A 20,086-nucleotide genomic window follows, 5' to 3' on the forward strand; every position below is an offset into this window, starting at 1 on the left:
TAAGTCAAGACTCATCGACTTCCAACAATCAGCCGGTACGCGCAGGCTCTGTAGTGGAGCCGAAGAGTGCCCTGCGGTTTAACCCGCTGACATGTTTCACATGTCTTGACGTACCGGGCGACCCACTTGTACATGTGGGTCCACCAGAAGGACTGAGAGACCGACAGAAAGGTCTTCTCGCGGCCCAAGTGGCCGCTGGAGGGCGCGTCATGCGCCTCCCGCGAGAATGTCGAACTTCAGATCCCTCGTCGTTGGGTACGACCACCCCGTGGAGGATCAGTGGGCTCCACCCGATAATAGAGGAGGCCCTCCTTCAACTCATATCGGTGGAGCCGTGAGCGCTGTCGCGACGAGAGCCAGTCGGGACTTTCGCGCTCGTTCCGGCTTTAGGGAACTTGACGATAGGCGCGACAGCTTCATCGTCCCGATACGCCATGCGTATCCGAATCATATAGATCCGTTGTCACCCGCGTGATGTGGGGCCAACTCATAGTCCGGAACGCCTTAGAGAGGGCGTCCGCAAGCACGTTGAGCTTGCCCGGCTTGGTACTCGACGCGGAAGTTATATTCCGCGAAGAAGGACAGCCACCTCGCCATCCGTTGGGAGAGGTGAGGCGAGTTAGTCGCCGTCCTCAAGGACGCGTGGTCTGTGTAGATCACAAAGGGCGTAGAGCCCAGAAGGTGAACACGGAACTTCACAAGGGCATATTTCATTGCCAGGAGCTCCTTGTCATGGACAGGGTAGTTCCGCTCGGCGGCTTTGAGCTGCCTGGACTGGAATGAGATGACTCGTTCCTGTCCAGCCGTGTCGTCCTGCAGCAATGCACACCCGATGGCGTAATCGGAGGCATCGCAGACGACGCTAAACGGCTTCGTCTCGTCCGGCAGAGCCAGGACAGGGGCCTCTTGGAGACTGGCCTTGATGCTGTCAAAAGCATCCTGGTGCTCTTGCTCCCAGCGCCAGTCGACGTCCTTCTGAAGGAGGCTCGACAAAGGCTTAGCGAAGCCCGCGTACCCAGCGCTGTACTTGTGAAGGTAGTTGGCCAAACCCAACCACTTTCGAAGATCCTTCTGGGATCGGGGCGTCGGCCATGCTGCTATGGCCTTGACCTTGTCTGGGTCAGCCCGAACGCCCACGTTGCTTACGAAGCAACCGAGAACTTTGATCTCTGGTGACGCGAAAACGCACTTGTCGATGTTGGCGTAGAGCTTGTTCGCTCGCATCACGTCCAACACTCGACGGAGGTGTCCTAGATGCACCTCCATGGCCGTCTTGCCTCCCTCGGCACGGCTATGGACGAAAATGTCGTCGAAGTACGTCTGTACGAAGGTACGCAAAGGGCGGAACAATTGCGTCACCAGGCGATTGAACGTCGCCGGGGCGTTAGACAAGCCCTGCGGCATGACGAGCCACTCCCAAAGCATGCCGCTTGGAGTGCTTACCGCGGTGAGCGGGATGTCACTCTCTCGCATCAGGATTTGGTAGTATCCGTCTACCAAATCCAGCGCACTGTACAGTACGCTCCCGGCCATGTTGTTCAACAACACATCCTTTCGTGGGATCGGTGTTTGGGCCGGCACCGTTGCGTTGTTCAGCTTGTTATAAGCGTGAACCAGACGCCACTTTCCGTTCGGCTTACGAACGCAGAAAGTCGGCGTCGAGTGCGGGGATTTCGACTCCCGCACCATGCCTGCCTTCGCTTTCGCGGCGAAGAAGGCATCAATGACCTCGCACTGTTCGCGCGGGAGAGGCCATTGCCTCGTGACACAATACTTTGTGCCGGGCACGAGATCAATCTCGTGCCGTACGCCTCGATCCGGTGGGAGTTGGGTCCGTGGGTGTTTGTTCACCACGTCCGCATACTCCGTCACCAAAGGATACACCGGATCCTTGGGGTTCTTGAGAATCTCAGAACCCAAGCGCGCCTGACGCTGCTTGTTCATGTCTTCCAGGACGTTCTCGTCCAAGACAGAGGAGGAGTTCAGCTCCTCCTGAGTGGTCTCAGGTCTCATGAGTACCATCTCAGCGATCTCTCCAGCCTTGAGGTTGGCCAGGAAAGACTCAGCCGTCATTTCCTCGAGGTTCAGTATCTCTGCAACCTCTGGCAACGGTTCCAAGTGGACACCAGATGCCTTGACGGGTAAACCCGTCTCGCTATCGAAGATGTGATAACACTCTTCCACCGGCCTTGTCGGAGGAGCCCGGGCCCTGGACTCCGAGTCGCTTGAAGCGACGTCGATCGGAACGAAGTTCGGATCCGACTTGAGGCGGCGGCGGCGTCTTTGCCGACGGCTTCTGTGACGGGGAGCTTTGCTGCCCACGTCTAGGGATGTCGTCGCTACGACATCCGAGGCACTCGTGGCCTCGTGTGGTACTGTTGTACCCACACAGGAAGCGTGTTCAACGCCTTCCTCTTCAGTTAAGGTCTGGGCGACCGCGTGTGGCACTATGTTACCCACACAGGAAGCGTGTTCAACGCCTTCCTCTTCAGTTAAGGTCTGGGCGACCGCGTGTGGCACTGTGTTACTCACACAGGAAGCGTATCCGACGTCTTCCTCTTCAGTTATGGTCTGGGCGACCGTGAGTGGAACTCTGTTACCCACTCTGAACACGCTGTTCTCAGTGTTCATGACAGCTGCAGCTGTCTGCGGAACTAAGTTACCCGCCTGTGGACCTAAGTTGCCCACTTGGCCGGCGCCTCTTCTGGGCGCGGCCACCATCAAAACATCCTCGGAGTCGTCATATACGTCGACGACTCCCAAGCATCTGCCGGATGCTTTGGTACCCTGGCAGCCCTCGCAGGCGCCCCGGGTCCTGACAGAGGTGGGAACATGACTCACCAATGCTCTGTCGGACTGCGCAGGGCGGCTGGCACCGATTGCCTTGCCTCGCCAGTCGATCCAGGGCTCGTGCTTCTCAAGCCAGGGCATGCCCAGGATCATATCATATGGATCCATATCGAGAACAGTGAACTGTTCGAGGCTGTCAAAGTCTTCAAACTTGACAGCCAGATCCACTTGGACGTTGGGGACAGTGACGACCTTCCCGTCGGCCAGTCGCACTGGCACCGTCCCGTTGCCCTTGCTTTCTCGCAAAGCTTCGGACAACTTGTTGCTGTTACGAGCAACCGTCTGGCGGCGTGCGAAATTCTTCGACGCCCCAGAGTCAATCAAGATTCTAAAGGGGTGATCGTACCCCCGTACACATCCGTGTACTACGAGCAACCCGCCGCTGCTCTTCGCCGATTCGAGAGTGCGAAGACTCTCAGGGGCTAAGTCCCCGTGGTACGCGCCACCCGCGCACCCATCACGAAGACTTAGTTCTTCCCCAGTAGGGCGCCCCGCCCCTACTGGTTCCCTGCGTTCCCCTGTCCCCGGGATCCTGGCTTCTGCCAGCGACCCTTGAGGACGGGCTTGGGGAAGGACCGTCTGCGGAGTCTTTCCGCGGGACAGTCGCGCTTGAAGTGGCCCATCTTCCCACAGCCGAAGCAACGGATGTCACGCTGTTCGGCGGACCCGAGTTCCATGGGAACTGGTCCGTTGGGGCTTGTTCGACCGGGAGCCGACAAGGAACTCCCAGGCCACGCTGAGGCCGGCGTACGCGCCTGGCGATGGCTGTATTCTTCTTGAAGAGCCACTTGAATCGCCTCTTCAAGGGTGTTTGCCTGCACCCGGAACAGCTGAGTGCGTGCGGGGCCCACTCGAAGGCCGTCCATGAACACAGTCATCTTGATGTGTTCATTGAGTGGGTTTCCCACTAGGGACGCCGTGAGCTCCCGTATCTCTTGCACATACTCGTGCAGTTCGCGTCTTCCTTGTTTACACGCGAGGAAGCGCGAACGCTGGCGGTACTCGTAGTTCGCCGGGAGGAACGCGGCTCGGAGCTGTTCGCACAGCTGAGCCCAGGATGTGAAACATCCAGGGGATGTCGCTTCCCGAGTGTACACCCAACTCTTAGCACGACCGCTAAGGTTGGAGAGTGCAAAAGCAACACGCAGTTGCTCGGTCGAGATCAGAGCCGCGTCCATCGCGAGCTCTACTTCTCGGACCCAGAAGTGAAGGTTCTCGCCTTCCTTCCCTTTATACGGCTTTACCTTCAGCCGTATTGGCTTCGGGTGAGGCGGGTTTGCTTCCGCCGCCGGAGCCTGCAGGTTCTCCCGCACATGCGCGATGAGGCCCTGCTCGTACGCGTCGAATGCATTGACGCGCTCGAGCTGCTCAGCCGGTGTTGATACCACCAGGCTCTGCAGGGCCTCCATCCCGAAGATGCCTGCCATCTTCCGAACCGACTCGAACTGAGAGTCGTTCATATGGGAGAAGTCGTTCCTATCCATGGCAACGAGCTTCGGAGGTTCAGGTAGTCTACCCGCGATGGCGTGGATTGACTACAAGTGCTACCAAGTGTGACGGGGTCACACAGCACCTTGCGCTAGAGGAAGTTATCTTCCGAGAGTATACAAACTCTCAGTGAACGGCAGTTCACAGGTCCCCTCTTTAATTAAAGAGAGCGAAGTGACCTAAATAAGGTAGATTGTAAACTGAGTATATTTATAGGTAGGTTAAGTTTGTGGTTAATACAAACTATCAGTTACCTATAGAAATGCAATGTCATTTAACCAATGGTTGGTTTTGAATGACCTTGGTACCTTGTACCAAATATCCCGGAGTATGACATGTCATACTCCTGAAGTGTGAAGTGTCACACTTCATGTAACCAGGGTACACTTAGTGCTACGTACCCCGTTACTGACAAATTATCTTTGTCATTATTACTTACAGTAAGCACCTTTGACAAAGCGCCCTAGAGCCTGATTTGTTTAAAACATTATCGTGTAGAATACAAGTTTCGGAACTTTACCCTAAAGAATACAGTAGAGGGGCAAGTTAAATGTTAAAAAAAAATATTCAAAATCGACCTTCTTGTCCTAATCCTCAACTCCTCTAATCGAATATATGTGGTAATCTCAAGAAGACCTTTTTTGGTTCAATTTATGGTTCAATTTATGTACCTATGTTTCTACCCGAGCTCGCAATAGAACCGGAATAATTCGTGTATCCATTCCCTCTGGTGTCGAGCCTGCGCTCGTGTTGGCTCCCTTCGTCTGCTGCCCGCCCATCGCTGCCGGAGTTCCCGTTACCGTCGGTAATATACGCCAAAGCGAGCCACCTTTAAGAACGCACTCCACTCGAAGCTGCACCCACTGCGCCACTTCCAACTCAGGTCGCGACTTTGAGCCTGCAGAAGACGCAGAATTTAAGAAATCTGCGAGTGGGGTGTACGTGACTTGGACGGCAAGTTGTTGACCCGCTGCGATGGACCCACGAGCAGGTTCGAGCGTAAATAACTTTGCGTGAGGTGACAGAGTGTCGACCACGAGCTCAAACGTGCCAGCAGAGCCTCCAAGTGTACCCGTAGGACCTTCATCCAGCCCGCCATAGACTCCACTACTCGGCATTGTGCTGCCAATGAACAGAGTCTTAATAGTTCGTCCAATACCTGAAGTATCAGCTTCGTCCCCATTATTGAAAGTGAGGACGTACGAGGACGTTGGTTTACGTAGTCCCGCAGCAGACAGCTCATTCCCTCCATTACTTGATATTTGATTGAGGGAAATACTAGAAGGAAGATCGAACAGATCTTCGACCAGAGGCGCCAACAGCGGCTGCTTCTCAATCGGTTCCGTTGCTTCTGCAGTCGGTGCAAACACATACAGCTGGTTCTCCCAACAGCGACCAGCGACGGTAATTATATGTTGCTCACTTTCATTCGGGACTTTGATACGGAACCTTTGGGAATAGTGATCCGGTCTTTGGTGGTCTGGCTGGAAGACCACCTGTACGTTTAAAGTACCATTTTCAGGGATAGTAGCACTTGTAGGGGAGAACGTAAACACTGGCAACCCCATCGAACTCAAGATTACTTCCCCATTCTCCATAGTATCGCCCATCCCCTTTAATGTCACGATCGAGAAGGCCAATGGGAAGGCGCTTCCATTCGTCAGTACAAGCTCCCGTACATTTCGTGTACGCGCCAGTACGTCTTGGAAATCCACGTTCCCGTCTTCGGGGGTGAGCGATAAGTTGGGGTTAATCCCAATACCCTTAAGTTTAACTCGGATATTCACTCCAAGAGCTGCTAGCTCCAGTTCATCTTCATACACTAATGGAGTGCATGGTTCGAACTCGATACGAATCGCTCGCTTCTTTTTATTGTCCGAGCCTGCTGGAAGCTCACGTAAAGCCCCGATCAACCGGAACGCTCCTAGAATATGCAGAGGCTGAGCACGGAGTGCCACGCTCTCAGTCACACGGGGTGATGTCTCTAGAACGAGGTCACGGACGAGAGTTTGACCGATGGCCACCTGTCCAAAATCCATATTTGTTGTAGAAGGGATCACAAAAGGCTCCAAAACGGTTGTCCGGACTTCCAAAGCTTGAACGGGAGTCTTTAATGGTGCACTATTCGAGCTCATTTCAAGCTGATGGAAGCACAAAATAGTCCACGTTAGATGACAACTACGAGGCACAGATACAACATCTTCAAGCTCCTCTGCGGTGCTCAACTCGACGCGAACACTTGGCGCATAAGCCATCGAATCAGCGTTTCCACCCGACATTTTCGGCTCGTAAAAACGCGTTTTAACCAGGTTAAAAATGTCTTCAGTAGGTTCAAAGTCGATCTCCACTCGTACACTTTCCTGAGGTGCCAGACGTGCTACAAGTGGCGTAATCTTCAAAAATGACGCAGCTTCAGGCGGTGACTTCAACTCTACAAGCTGTGTATGGTGCTCTGACTGGTTTGTCAGCTTAACGTGACACGTCTGCGTTTGTCCCAGTGACGTGGCGCCAAGACGCACGGTCGACTGAGAGAAAATCACCTCGCTTGCTACTCCATTTCCCGAGCATGTCAGAGTATACTCGTGATTAAACGTCGATGAGTATAGTGTTAGAACAGGTTTTAACCGTCCCATAGTACCAGCACCTTTAAGAACTCCCGGAAAACTCGGCGTATACACTACACGTAGTATACGTTCTTCACCAGGTAACAACACAATCCCGACTCCCTCTGACACGTCGGCTACTGTAACATCTTTTGGTAGTGAGGTTACGCCGATACGTTGTGGAACTCGAGCAGGATTGGTGACAGTAAGTTCGTGGCTGACGCTATGCCCGACACAACATGTCCCGAAATGAAGCCCTTTCTCGTTATTCCCACTTTTAAGAAGTAGCTCTGTAGGTGTCAGTCTGGCTTTGAGAATGAAGAAGACTGGCACGACTTGGTCAGGCACTGATACTTGAACGGGAACGGCCAGCATTCCCAGCGCTCGGGAGCCGAAACCAGCACGTTCGATTCGTTTCCACATTTTATCTTCGGGGCGAAATTTTACTTGCACGGGAAATATTCCCTCTTTAGAGTTCATCTGTACGAACCCGAAACTAGGATTGAATTCGACGTATCCTTTCAGAGGTTTTGGCACTTGGATGTGGACTTTCAGCGCGACTTTACCTCGATTACAGACGGTGAGTTCATGTCGATACAGTTTCCCATACGCGCAGCATCGGAAGTCCACTAATGAGCGAGAAACAAAGACTGGGACCTGCGAGGCCACACCCGATATTAGAACCGGAATGGGGGGCAGACGTCCAGATGATGCACCTGGAAATTCGAATAGGAAAGGCTGGTTTTCTAGCGTCATGGCAGTGGCGGGGGCGAAGGTAAACGATACAGCGCTGCTGGAATATGGCGCAACGACACCTCGTCTAGTAAACCGGATGGGTTCATCCGCACCTTCCGGCTTAAAACGTGTAGTATCAAGAATACGATCGACTAGTTCCTGCTCGTCTGGATTCAAAGGATCATCAACTTCTTCGATAACTTCAAGCTGCTTGGTATCAATGGACAATCTGGTTGACGCAGCACTGGTAACGCGAGACTCAGGACCGGGCTCTTCTTGGTTATCAGTGTCATCAACGCTTTGTCCATTATCGTCTTGAGGGTTTTCGTTGAAAGTGTCTACACTACGTGTCTCCGCATCATTCAGTTCTACTACGTCCGTGGAAGACACAGGCTCCGGTTCTATCGAAGGCAGTACACGACGTACACGATATTCAAGTGGCAAAGCGCCCTCGTTAGCAAGAGTCAACGTGACGGTCGTACGTTCCCCAGCGACGATTTCAGGGAATCGAACTTGGCGGTGGGTTAGAATCGGTACGGATTTCTTGCAAGTACAACGAATTGGCAGTTGGAAGACCCCTGTGGGGGAAGCTACACTTAAAAAGGTGTCGAAATCTCGCTCTTCGGTCCCTGTAAACGTCATTTTCAACGTGCAACTCATCCCCGCAGACATCCGACCGGGTTTCTCGTACACGATATCGAACAACTCGACGACTTGTTCCTCCATCGGCAGTAGTCGAAACTGGTTAAATGTGTTGGAGACATTCGTCAGAGTAAAGCCAAGAGTAAAAGCACGCCCAACGTCGAAATCCTTGAACCACAGTAGCGCAGGATTGGATAGAAACGCGTTGCCTGTGAACGTCTTACCCCACACCACTTGGGACTGAGCAAACCGCGACTCTTTCTGTCGCTGCCGAGCCTTTGCTAATTGTCGCTCCTCCATTACACTACGAGCTCGTGGCTTTGGCGCTGCCTTGTCTGTTTGATTATCTTCGTCTTGACCTTTAGAAACGTTTCTAATGGGTGGCAGCTTTACGTCACTATTTGACAACAAAGCGTGGTTTACTGTACGTGATCCCCGTCCGGGCGCCAGTGATGAGGTAATCAGTTTCTCCGAGTCAACGTCATCTTCCGTTCTGCTCGAGTTATTACCGGTTTCTGTTGAGTTTTGCTGTCTTCGAGGTAGTAGCAATGAACTCGTCTTCGTTCCGTTATGCGTCCCTTTGTTTAAAATCTTTTCGACAACCTGTCGTCGGTGTTCTGGCGTTAAAACAGCGCTATGTCCGAGACCAAAGGTATGATCTTTGATTGTAGTCTCTTGAGATGGATACACACGAACCGATTTACTGGTAGGATCCAGCGAGTCTTTACCCGTTCGGGACAACAAAAAGGCATTTGTGCGCTCTTCCTGGGATCGACCCATTTCTCGTTGGTATTTCCGTTCGTACGCTCGGTTTTCGTCCTCAACCTTCTCGCGTCGTCTTTGAATGACCTTTTCCGCTTCTAACTGCCCTAAAAGCTTAGCCTGACGGTCTTGAATGTTGCGATCAATGCGTGATCGCTCTCTGCGTGCTTGTCGCTGCACCACTTTGCGTCTCGCCACTTCGTACGGGTTTCTACCTTGATCGATCAGACTTTGATGCATCTTGGCTTGCTGCATCTTCTCCGCTTGGTCTCGAGCTTGAAGCGCAGCACTCTGAGCCCCGACCTTCGCGGCAGACGCGTCCAAGTCTTTCTTGAGCTCCAAAACAGCGTCGACTCGAGTTGAACGCTCGTTGTGAGCCTCTGTCACCATTTGTGTTAGGTATCGACGATCAGTGCGGAAACCATCGTGAAGCCTCTGCTGTACCGGAGATCGAGGCCTCTGCGAAGAGAACATAGCGTCATCGTCTCGCATAGCCATCGACAAGTTCAATGTTTAGCGCGATAACGACTAGTGAGCGTCAAGGGACACATACGATAGAATTTATATAACACAACGTGTTTTTATTGTTTTGGTTTGCTGAAACATAACAATGGACTTCCTTTACAAAATAAAACAATGCTATAAACTACCACGAGTCCAAACACCTAGGTGAAAAGTAGAAAAAGAAACAAGTCAGTTGCTCGTGCGAGTCTATCTCAAGAGCTCTGGTTACAGCAGTGTCGACGGCATTTCCGCGTCATTTAACGCGTATTCGACATCTTCGTCGCGCTCGAAAACACTCGCAGCTTTCCAATCTACCGCGTCGTCATGTTGCAATAACTCATCGAGCGCTGCCGACGTTGGCTGCGTGGTGGTCGCAGCGGCAACGTCAGCTTGACTCGACAGCCAGAGCATTTGCTGGTTGCTTTCCGCCATTTTAGCAGGTCCAAACCATTGCTGAAAATTGGCGTTTTCCATTTCGTTGTTTAAACCGCTTTTCGTCGGGAAAGTATCCAACGGCATGGACGAAAAGTGGGTTAGCCCTCCGGAATGTATTGGAGCAGCCACATGAACCGGATCCGAGGCAGACCGCAGTCTACCAACGTTTCTTTCTCTAACGCCAAAAGATTCCAAGCTGGCAGGTGGTGAATCTACCTGCGCCATCGACATTTTCTCCATATGACTAGACAAATGTAGAGCATTAGTCCAGTCGTCTCCAAGAGCAGCAAAGGCCTTCAAGCCGAGCTCTGCCTCCGGTTCGTTCATTGGAAAAGGCTGAATATCTTCGGTCGGCAACGTCGCATTTTCAGCAATTTTGAAACATTCCATGCCGACCGGTACCATTTCGGTATCTTCGCTCTCCGCGAAGCTCGTAGTGGAGTGATACGAGCTGGTTGACGACGGCGGTGCGCCGAAATCTAATACAGAAGCATCGCCGAGGTCGTCGCAGTTGGCTAAGACGGATAAAATATCGCTGTCGATAGCTTGGTCGTGGCTGGAAAGTGACGTTGAGGACTGTAAATCCGACGCTGATATCGATGACGGAGGCCACTCGAACGAGGAATCAACGCTGCTGAGATGTAGAATGGCCTCGTGAGTGCTGGAGACGCTGTCACTGCGATAATTAACGGGTAGTTTAAGCTCCTTCAAAGGCTGATACGGAGCTGTCATTTCTGGTAGAGACTCGGATTTAGAGCGGATTTTAGTGCGGCGAGCGGGAAGTGCTGGCTTTTTAGGGTGCGGAGTGGCCACTCGACGCGCTTTACGAGATGTTCGAGCGCGTGTTTTGACGGGGTTGGAGCTCGGCGTAGCGACGGTGATCATGGGTGTAGCCACTGCTTCCATCAACGCAACTGGCTCCGAGTTGGAGCGTGAGCGTAAGTTGCGTCGAGGAGCTTTGGCGGATGGAGGGAGAATATCCGAGGGAGACGCGAGCACGGAGTTATTATTGGTGCTTTGGTTGCTGAGCAGCAGCGTTGGGTCCGTAGCGAACGCCACTAAAGGCGTGGCTGGTCGGATCGTCACATTTCGAGGCGCATTGTGCAGTGGCAGCAAGAATGTCCCAACCTATAATTAAAATAATCACAATTAAAGACTCGTTTCATACAATAATTGTAAAATATGATCAAACCTGCGTCTCCTTCTTCTCTTGTGCTTCAGCTTCCGCTAGTTCCGGGTGCTTCACTCGCTGGTGATGAATCAATGAGCCTTCCGAGCCATATGCCTATAAAATATTAGACAATTAAATAAAAATACTATTTAAAAAAGCAATTATTGTCACCTTTGGACAGTCTGCAACTGTACATTTAAATTTACGGTCAATCTCCGCCGCTGGACGCCGACGTCGCTTCTTGCTGGTGGTCGAGGAAGGCGCCACTTTCTCCGCTTCAGGCTCGGCGTCGTCCTTGAGCTGCTGCGTCTCGATTTTTAGCTGCCACGGACAGATTAGCACGCTCCTCAGTAATTATACAGTTTACAACCGTCAGCCTACGTCTTTAAACTTGTCGCTCTTCTTGGAGCGTCTCGGTCTCGAGACGTCGCTCATGGCCACGTCGGCAGCCACGCGGGGCTTGTGCTGCTTGGTCTTGGGCTTCATCGTGCGTGGGAAGCGGCGGGTTCGGAAATTCGACGTGGCAGTGCGTTTGTCTTGGCGAATGTAAGCGCCTCTTCAAGTGTCGATTCCTGAAGATCAGGGACAGGCGCGTGACTTGCGTAAGTTGACGGAAGGCAAGTGGATTGCTTACTGAAGACGAGAGAGTTGTGGGACTGGAAAAGTTGACATGCGGCTTCAACATGATCTGATTCGACAGGATTTGTGTGAGAGACGTGATGTTTGGACTCTGGCGTGCGGATTTGATGGTGTCACCCCCCGTTCTCAGATCTAATGTGAAAATAATATTGATTTTCTTCTTTATTTAAAAAAGTAAGGAATTCTAGTACACGTCTTTTATTTTGGGTAATATTAAGAATAGCTCGCTCTATTGATAGTTGTTGAAAGGGGCAAGTGTTGCAGCTGGACGTACATGTATCGGCTTTGACTGTCAGCTTTGTCCACGTATTCATGGAGATCGTGGCAGTAGATCGATGGTTGCAACTCTCAGCGGTTGACGAAGACGAGAGCGAGGCTGTAGCCATCAGCTGCGTCGAATTTCTACTATCGGAGACCAATGCGTACTACCAGCAGAAATGCCTCGCTCAAGAAACATTTCAGTCTGTGAGCTCCCAATTACGGGACAACGTGATGGAAACAGTTTTCACTGCAGCTCTCGAAGCTGAGCAAGCGCTTAGCGACGACCGGTTCCAACCGGAAAGTAGACCAGAATCCGAGGCTAAAGACCGACATGCTGTGCGCTGCGTCCCATCCAAAAGCCCCGAGAAACCTGTGTCTACACCGAGTGCACTACCGTCCAAAATGTCCTCATCTCCAGCTTCCCATGTCGGCAGTTCACCCGATAATTTACGAACCCGAACTGGGGTGTCGCCTACGCGGAGGACGCGAAAAGGTCGTAACATTTGGCTAGTCAAAATGATGTTCAGCTAACTGCTTCTTGATGTTTCAATAGGTGGGACGGAGAAGACAACGCCCCCTATCCAGATCATCGAGAAAGAAAAAGATCCGGACGATGAGAAACCTGTACGTGGACATTTTGACAATGCAAAACAGTTTCTTACTTCCTGTTACTGTTCTTTCCAGGACGTGAAGGCATGGCGTGATAAGTGTCTGAAAACACTCGAGACATCTACCAAGAAGACTGGATTTGCGAAGTGGGCCAACATTGCTCGGGTCTTCGCTGTCTCCGAGCCTCGAGTATCAATGGAAGTTAGCATGATCTCAGCTCCTGCTCCGAACGTGGTGGAGGCTCTAGCGGCAACACCTGTATGCATGAAAACCAATGTGGACAGCTTCTCGTCAATCTCAGACGCTAAAGAGTCTACCGAGCAACCGCTTACTACTAGAGACGATGTAAGACGGGCCTCTCGTCGGCCATCCGTGATTAATTCTACAGCATCCGTAATGAATTATACAGCTCGGAACCTCCAGCCAATGTCCAGTATCGCTGAGACCCAACAGCAGTCCAAGCGGAGATCTCAGTCAGCAGACGTTACCGACGTAACATTACAGCAGAAACGAAAGACGACACTTCTGTCGGACTCTCTGTCACATCAAAGAGCGCCTCGAAAGTTCTCTTCGACGGAGTCTTTGGGTGGAAATATCAACGGGTGGCGTAGTACTCGAAGTCTTTGGCGCTACGAACTGGAAGCTGGTGGCGCCACTAGCCCAACGTTTGCTGCTGACAGCTCCGAGTTTAATTCAACGACCCTCGCTGCTGCAATGAACGTGGCTTCTGGAGTTGTTTTACTACAAGGTGGTTCTGTCGTAGAAGGCCCCGAGTTGGCAGATGGAGCTACTACCATGTCCCGGAAGAGATTTGATGTAAGTAAAACTATTTTATCTTAAGAATAACGATGAAAAATCTCACCCCTGTCTTGATATTAAAACACAGCTGCAACAACGCTTAGCTACCGATGCATTGATCAATTCTTCCTTAGAAAACGAGTCTTATTCGCCACGAGTTTGTTCCAGTCTTGGCTCACCGCTACTGTTCGGTCATTATCCGGCTTCCCCGTTGTCTGAGCTCCACTTCCGAGATTATGAAGAAGTTCCACCGGAGCCCATTCCGATCCCTCAACTATCGCCGATTTCTGCGTCTTCACTAGCGATTCCGCGAACGGTATGAGCTTCATTATCACACCTCCTTGTTCATTTAGTACTGACGTATGTTATTCAATACAACAGCACCTGACAGCTTCGCTATCTACACCATCGCTTCGAGTTCGTACAGCTGCATGTAGTGCTAAAGCTGGCGTCTCAATGTATAGCGGTAGCTCGTGCAACAGTGGCAGCAATCGCAGTTTAAGTACGACTGTTAGCAGCAGCAACGGACAGTCGAGTATGCGGTCACTAAAAACTCGGCCAACTAGTGCATTGAGAGCTATTACGGCACCTTCGAAGTTAGTATCAGGTCGTGCAAGAGCGACGTCTGCAGCCCCAGGATACTCTAGAACCAGTGTGCACTCGATTCAAAGGTCCGGAACGGCATCTGCGAAGTATCTTCGCGAGTTCCCCAAGCCAAAAGCTGGAGTTGTTCGTGTGGTTAGCGAACAAGCAGCAGGCTTGATAACTAGCGTGCAAGATCGACAACGCACCGCCTGGATGTCCTAGAATGGAAATACGTACAGCCCGATTTTGCCTGTAATAGCTTTAATGACACTTGGACGCTTCGAGGGAAGGGATATTGTTCTGCTTGGACGCTTTATGGGCTCTTATCTGACGCAGCTATCAGCTAAAGCTACACATGATATGTGTGTGTTTCTAGTGACAAAACGTATGCATACATTTTGGTGGGCTCTATTTTTTTTAAGATCATGTGAGGGGACCGTATTAATTCATCACCACACTGCAGCTGCGTCGCATCCGAAACTGTATACATGTACTTCTTTTTGTTCACTCTACATGTAACATGTACCATAGTATCCCTTCTCCGAACACATAGCAGGTTTAAACGTAATAAACGCAGGTATGTATTAGCTCTCGTCTTAGTTGTGAGCTACCAAAGTGATCGGTTTACTCCCCGAAAGCCAGCTGTGTAGGCGAGACTACTTTCTCTTTGTGCTTCGCTTCCATTTGCTTCGCTCGGCCCAGGTAGAAAGCCATTAAAGCCTGTTCATATAAAATCGTTTGTTTTTTTAACAGATCACAAGCAAATGAAAAGAAGGAAAAGAACAGCGCACCTCTTTTGATCTCGCTGCTTTTGACTTGGATACAAGCACAGGAGCATGATCTAGCAAACGCGGTCTCTTGACATCGCCTGCACCTTTCTCTGGCTTTCCCTGAAACCCACTCTTGAGGCTTGCTGTGGTAATTGACGGGGCTGGTTCTGCGTCTGGCTCAGCTATCGGCGTCCGTGGTTCTGTTTCCCCGATAGTGAGCGGGTTGTCGCGGTCGGCCACTCCGGTGCCTAGACTCGCTGTTGGAGGGGCAGTCATGAACTCCCCGTCACACGCCGTAGGTACTGGTCCAAGATCAATCCATTCATCTCCGTCCACGTCAACGCTATGCCCAAAAGTGTAGACAACGTCCATTGCGCTGAATCGGGGTCACACTTTCAGCACCCCCCGCAGCTGAGAATTTTTTAAGTCACTCGGTTCTGTCTTAGTCACTGTGTTGATCATGGCAGTGGTCGCCCATGCCGCTAACCACGGTACGCGAGTAAATGCTGCAGATTCACGTCCTCGGCTCAGATGGCGATGTTTTTTAGGGGTGAGTTCGAAAAAGTCAAGGATGTGCCCGTTTTAGATTTCGGTGCAAACGCAAAACAGTTATTGATGACGTCGTTGCAGCTAAGGTATACAAGCTCATGCATTAATACACAGCACAATTACATGTAGTGGCTCACACGGAGCTTTAACATGTTTACCAAAAATGCATAAGTTTCCCTGAACACTTCGTCCAAGCTCAGCCGATAATTTCAGTTTTTATATGTTAAAAATCTTATAAACAAAAAGATTTACAGAAGCTTTTGGGAGCAATGGTAAGAGCCAATCGCCACTACGGGACTTTGTTCACTGAACAAGTTGTTCAGCATGACAAGTTGATGAAGAAGTGTCAGCGAAAGGATGAAATTGGAACAGTCTTTGGAGGCTGGGTGCTATACAGGTAGCAGGATGGTTACTCTCCCCGAAACTCGACCGTCAAGTCACGAACGAGGCAATGATACATGTAATGCATCAAGGCATCAAAGAGTTGGAGAAGGCTGTCCAGCCACAAACGGTCTTGCTTCGAGTAGCTACTGGAATCCAAAGTTGGATTCCAGTGCGCAGAAAACTAGACACAGAAAAGGATAGAGAGCAGGCTTTATGGAAAAAGAAATGCTGATAATTAGCGCAAAATAGAAGGCCGCCTTTCATCATAAGTGATCATAGCATATCAACTTTAAAAGGGTATAGGAGGGTGCGGCTAACGAGGGGGGTTCAGCTCAAAAGCTTATTAATTAGAGACTTCGTACCCCTGAGGAAGTGAGTATTTTGCCAAACTGACTAACCGACTTTACAATTATACTCTCCAACATGCACAAAATGGATTTACAGTTAGCCGACGGTTTTGGCAACACTCGCTCGGAATTAGTTTCTAATCCCAGACACAGCGCCTTGCCGAGTCGAGGACTTAGATGCCGAGGTACCCCCCCCCCCCGCAGCAAGCGAATAGACTCTCTTAGAGACGGGCGGGTCCACGGCTTTAAGTCCACAGAAACCGTACTTTACTATCTGTACACGTATAAAAGTTGATGCTATTTTACCTCAGTCGGGCAAAATAACGAGTGCCATTAACTAAGAGAGCGTGCCCGGCTGGCCCATCTCCCTTTTCACCGATGAAATGCCACCTTGCCCTATGCTTCATCCGAACAACGTATACACGTATATTTTTTATCCATTTAAAACCATTCGCTTATAGCTCGACGCGTGCCAAGCGCGAGACGTCAATCGTGGCGAATGGACCCCCGGCTCCAGGTAGGGAGGAAGCGGTGCAAGCCGAGTGTCTCGTATAACCAAAGCGACCAGAGTGATCAGAGCAACGTTGACCCTCGCGATGTGAGATACTCTCATGAGCACAGGGACGTTTCAATTGGTGATAGCACCAATCAGGTGCCGTCTGAGCAGTCAAGCGGCTTCAGTAGCGGGTCTGGCCGAACTGTGGTGGGGCCACCTCTCACGCATACGTGCTTTGAGTCGTGGGAACAGTTCGACGCCTATTTCAAGGAGTATCAAAGGAACAGCTACCAAGTATGTATTTTTTGACATAGGGCAGCTCATTTAAAGGTGGACAGATATTTACGCTTCATTCATTTAGCTTTTTAGCATTCGAACCAGCAATACATTTTGGACCGGAACAAGAAGATCCAATCAACAAACTCGAGTGCGTCGCTGATTCCGCCGGAGTGGGGGGAATCAGAAGCTAATCTGTACGCATACTGGCGCATACAAGTCGCGAGGGCAAGGAAAGCGACCACACCAAGAAACAATGCCCATGGGCTGCGAGGCTTCGGTACGTATTTTGCCAGTCGGGTGTCAGTCGGGCACCAGTTGGGTCCAGTCGGGTACTGATTCACTTGGGTATTAATGACTACATTGTTAGCCTAGTGATTAATTCGTGGTGTGCGTTGTTTTGTGCGTATTAATAGGTTAGCGTCTGAGTTCGTATCGCAGATAAAAGTAAGAGGGCTTTTGCACTCTTCATCACGAAAAGTAACTTGGAGTATTCCCATAACCTTAATCGGCGGACGTACGAGCAGTATGCATCGCATCGAGCCGCCATTGAGGGTGAGGTGTTGGAAACGGTCGACGAGCTAAGAAAGGCAGGTGCCAAGAAAAAGAATATCTTAAAGTTTGTCCAGGAGCATTCTAAATGCAACCCCTCTATTCGCGATGTACACAACATCGTCCAGCGCCTTAAGGCAAGAGAACAATCGTCCAGCACCAGCTCACAAAGATTAAAGAAATGGATGGTGGAGTTCTTCGCGGAACGTGGGAATGTTGGCAGGATCTTTTTCGACCCAACGGTTGGAAAGGTAAGTTACGCTACATGAAGATATTTTGTTGATGAACTTAACAAAATGATTTCTTGTGGGTCTACAGAAAACGGCTACGTGTATCACGTTCCAAACCAAGTCAATGCGCGAGATGTTCGACCGTTTCCCGGAGGTTCTGCTCATGGATGCAACACACGGGACCAATGTTTATGGCGCATGATGTCGTTGGTAAATGTCAGTTTGTGCAACATTGTGCGCTACAAAATGAGATAGCCCCCACACTCTTGACGGCGATTGAATCATTCAAGGCGGCTAATCCAGCCTGGACCAAAATACAATGCGTGATTACTGATAAGGATTTCGCTGAGGTAGCAGTGTTGAAGACAGCTCTACCGGAGGCCAGAGTACTTCTCTATCATTTTCACGTAATCAAGTACTTGTCGGAGGAAGTTGCATCGTCAGTCTATGGCTTCAGTAATTGGCAGAAGAAGCAAATTCGTAGTATCGTGAGCCTTCTGGTGTACGCGAAGATAGAGCAAGAGTACATCAAACATCTCAGCTACATGCACCAGCTCACGCGCATATGTTCGACTGCGGCGACGGGTATAACAGCTTCTTTTGCCGAACAACAAGCTTCGCTACTATCCGCGCCCGACTCAGCCCAGCCCGTGCCCAACACAGCCCAATTGGTTCCCGACTCGGCCCAACGCGTGCCCAACACAGCCCAGTTGGTGCCCGACTCAGCCCAGTTGGTACCCGACTCAGCTCGTGATGAACCCGACTTAGCCCAGTCTGAGCCCGACTCGGAGGAGACCAAAGTCCCAAATGCAGTGTCCCAGGACCAACAAGGTTTGCATCCATTTGCCGTTTACTTTGCAAAAAATTGGGATAATTGTCGGCTGCTATAGTGCGCACACAGGCGTGAAAATGCTGTTTCATTGGGCAACGATACGAACAACCGATCGGAGTCGTCGTGGAACCAGCTTAAAGATACGATGCACTCATTAATGGGACTCTATGAGTGCATCGCTTCTATCATGTTTTATCACACAATGGCCGAACAGCAATTTCGGCAAACAGTGTATAAGCTAAGCGTTGTACAGCACCAAAAGTATGATCGTGAAATGGCTCATGTGGCTAACCTTGTTAGTGAGCACGTTTGTGAGCTCATCTACGAGCAGTACGATTACGCAGTGCATCAAGCTTCGTACACATTCTATGAACCGTACGTGGGGATGACATTTATAAAAAGTACCGACAAGGACGACTATATTCTGGACAGCTGGAGCTCGGAATACCATGTCAGCACGCGCGAGTGGGAATGTTCGTGTCTTTTCATGGCAACATGTTTGCTTCCATGCCGTCACGTTTTTTTACCTTCGGAAGGCCCGTGGGTTCGAGACGGTCATTCCGAGTCAGACTTTAAATTCAAGATGGTTAATGTCGTCTCTTCGTGTATCCACCGCTCTAGATGACACACGACGAGAAAACTTTCGCTATGGGTACTGTGCTTCAAGTGCCCGAAGTACCCAAGGACTCAAATCGGAAGTTTCGGGTAGCTCGTCATGTGGCTACCACTATCTGCGAAGACGATAAGCGGGCTTGGTATGACTGGGTACCGATTAGCCATGACTGCATTGGCTCAAGTGCCAAGTGTAATTAAGCGCAGAGAGTTCAGCAAAATTGCTGGGCTAGCTGAAGCAGATGAGCACCAATTAAAATCCGGTACTATGGGCGACACTAAAATTCAAGGCACTCGGTACGAAACACAATCCGTTCACTCGAATGATTTGAGACCTTCAAGTACCTCACCAGTTGAAGCGAGTCCACTTGAAGCCCTATCGGAAACGCTGGGCGATGAATCGAGTTCACCGGGACCTCGGTCGGGTAACCAGTCGGGTACACTGAATGACCAGTCGGGTACGATTCCTGACCAGTCAGTTATACTGAGTGGCGAGTCGGGTACGGTTCCTGCGCAGTCGGGTGCGGTTGCTGCGCAGTCGGGTACCCCGAGCAACCTGTTGGATACATTAAAGTCTCGAACAGAGATTATATCGCGCGACTGTGAGATTCAGCTACATTCTGTGAATCCCACCACCGACTTTGACATCGCAAGTCCGGTGAGGCCTCGTGGACGACCAAAACAGAAACCAAAAGCAAAAAAGGACAAGAAAAGTATTGCAATCGAGATGACCCGTGATGATTCGGACATGCATGAAAGACGGTTGTCCCTCAACTCGATTAAAGAGGCACTTTCTGGAGAGGCTACGTACGAGTCAGCCGGTCAATTGCTCAACCAGTTCAAACAATCCGTGTTTGACAGACGACCAAAACCGCCAATTGCACACAGTGCGTCACAGCTACCACCGGGAAAACCAATCACAAATGTCTGTGAGTTTACGCGGGTGTTTGCATGGG

General features: G+C 50.7%; 3 protein-coding genes across 3 annotated transcripts; 1 reads left to right on the forward strand and 2 right to left on the reverse strand.

The window, feature by feature from the left end:
* Nucleotides 1-5,009: 5,009 nt before the first annotated feature.
* Nucleotides 5,010-9,554, reverse strand: PITG_05972 (uncharacterized protein; the record flags this gene model as incomplete). Its single annotated transcript, XM_002998148.1, has 6 exons — nucleotides 5,010-5,063; nucleotides 5,139-5,228; nucleotides 5,286-6,538; nucleotides 6,611-7,876; nucleotides 8,024-8,629; nucleotides 8,828-9,554. 6 exons carry the CDS (start codon nucleotides 9,552-9,554, stop codon nucleotides 5,010-5,012), a joined length of 3,996 nt encoding a protein of 1,331 aa, XP_002998194.1.
* Nucleotides 9,555-12,141: 2,587 nt separating this feature from the next.
* Nucleotides 12,142-13,195, forward strand: PITG_05973 (uncharacterized protein; the record flags this gene model as incomplete). The annotated part of the gene is made up of 4 exons (XM_002998149.1): nucleotides 12,142-12,586; nucleotides 12,644-12,714; nucleotides 12,775-13,044; nucleotides 13,109-13,195. The coding sequence occupies 4 exons, from the start codon at nucleotides 12,142-12,144 to the stop codon at nucleotides 13,193-13,195; spliced, it is 873 nt and encodes a 290-aa protein (XP_002998195.1).
* Nucleotides 13,196-13,616: 421 nt separating this feature from the next.
* On the reverse strand, nucleotides 13,617-15,128 carry PITG_05974 (uncharacterized protein; the record flags this gene model as incomplete). Its single annotated transcript, XM_002998150.1, has 4 exons — nucleotides 13,617-13,795; nucleotides 14,289-14,332; nucleotides 14,711-14,802; nucleotides 14,874-15,128. The coding sequence occupies 4 exons, from the start codon at nucleotides 15,126-15,128 to the stop codon at nucleotides 13,617-13,619; spliced, it is 570 nt and encodes a 189-aa protein (XP_002998196.1).
* Between the last annotated feature and the right edge of the window lie 4,958 nt (nucleotides 15,129-20,086).

This window comes from Phytophthora infestans, genomic scaffold (genome assembly GCF_000142945.1).
Source record: "Phytophthora infestans T30-4 supercont1.9 genomic scaffold, whole genome shotgun sequence".
Classification (NCBI taxonomy): domain Eukaryota; phylum Oomycota; class Peronosporomycetes; order Peronosporales; family Peronosporaceae; genus Phytophthora; species Phytophthora infestans.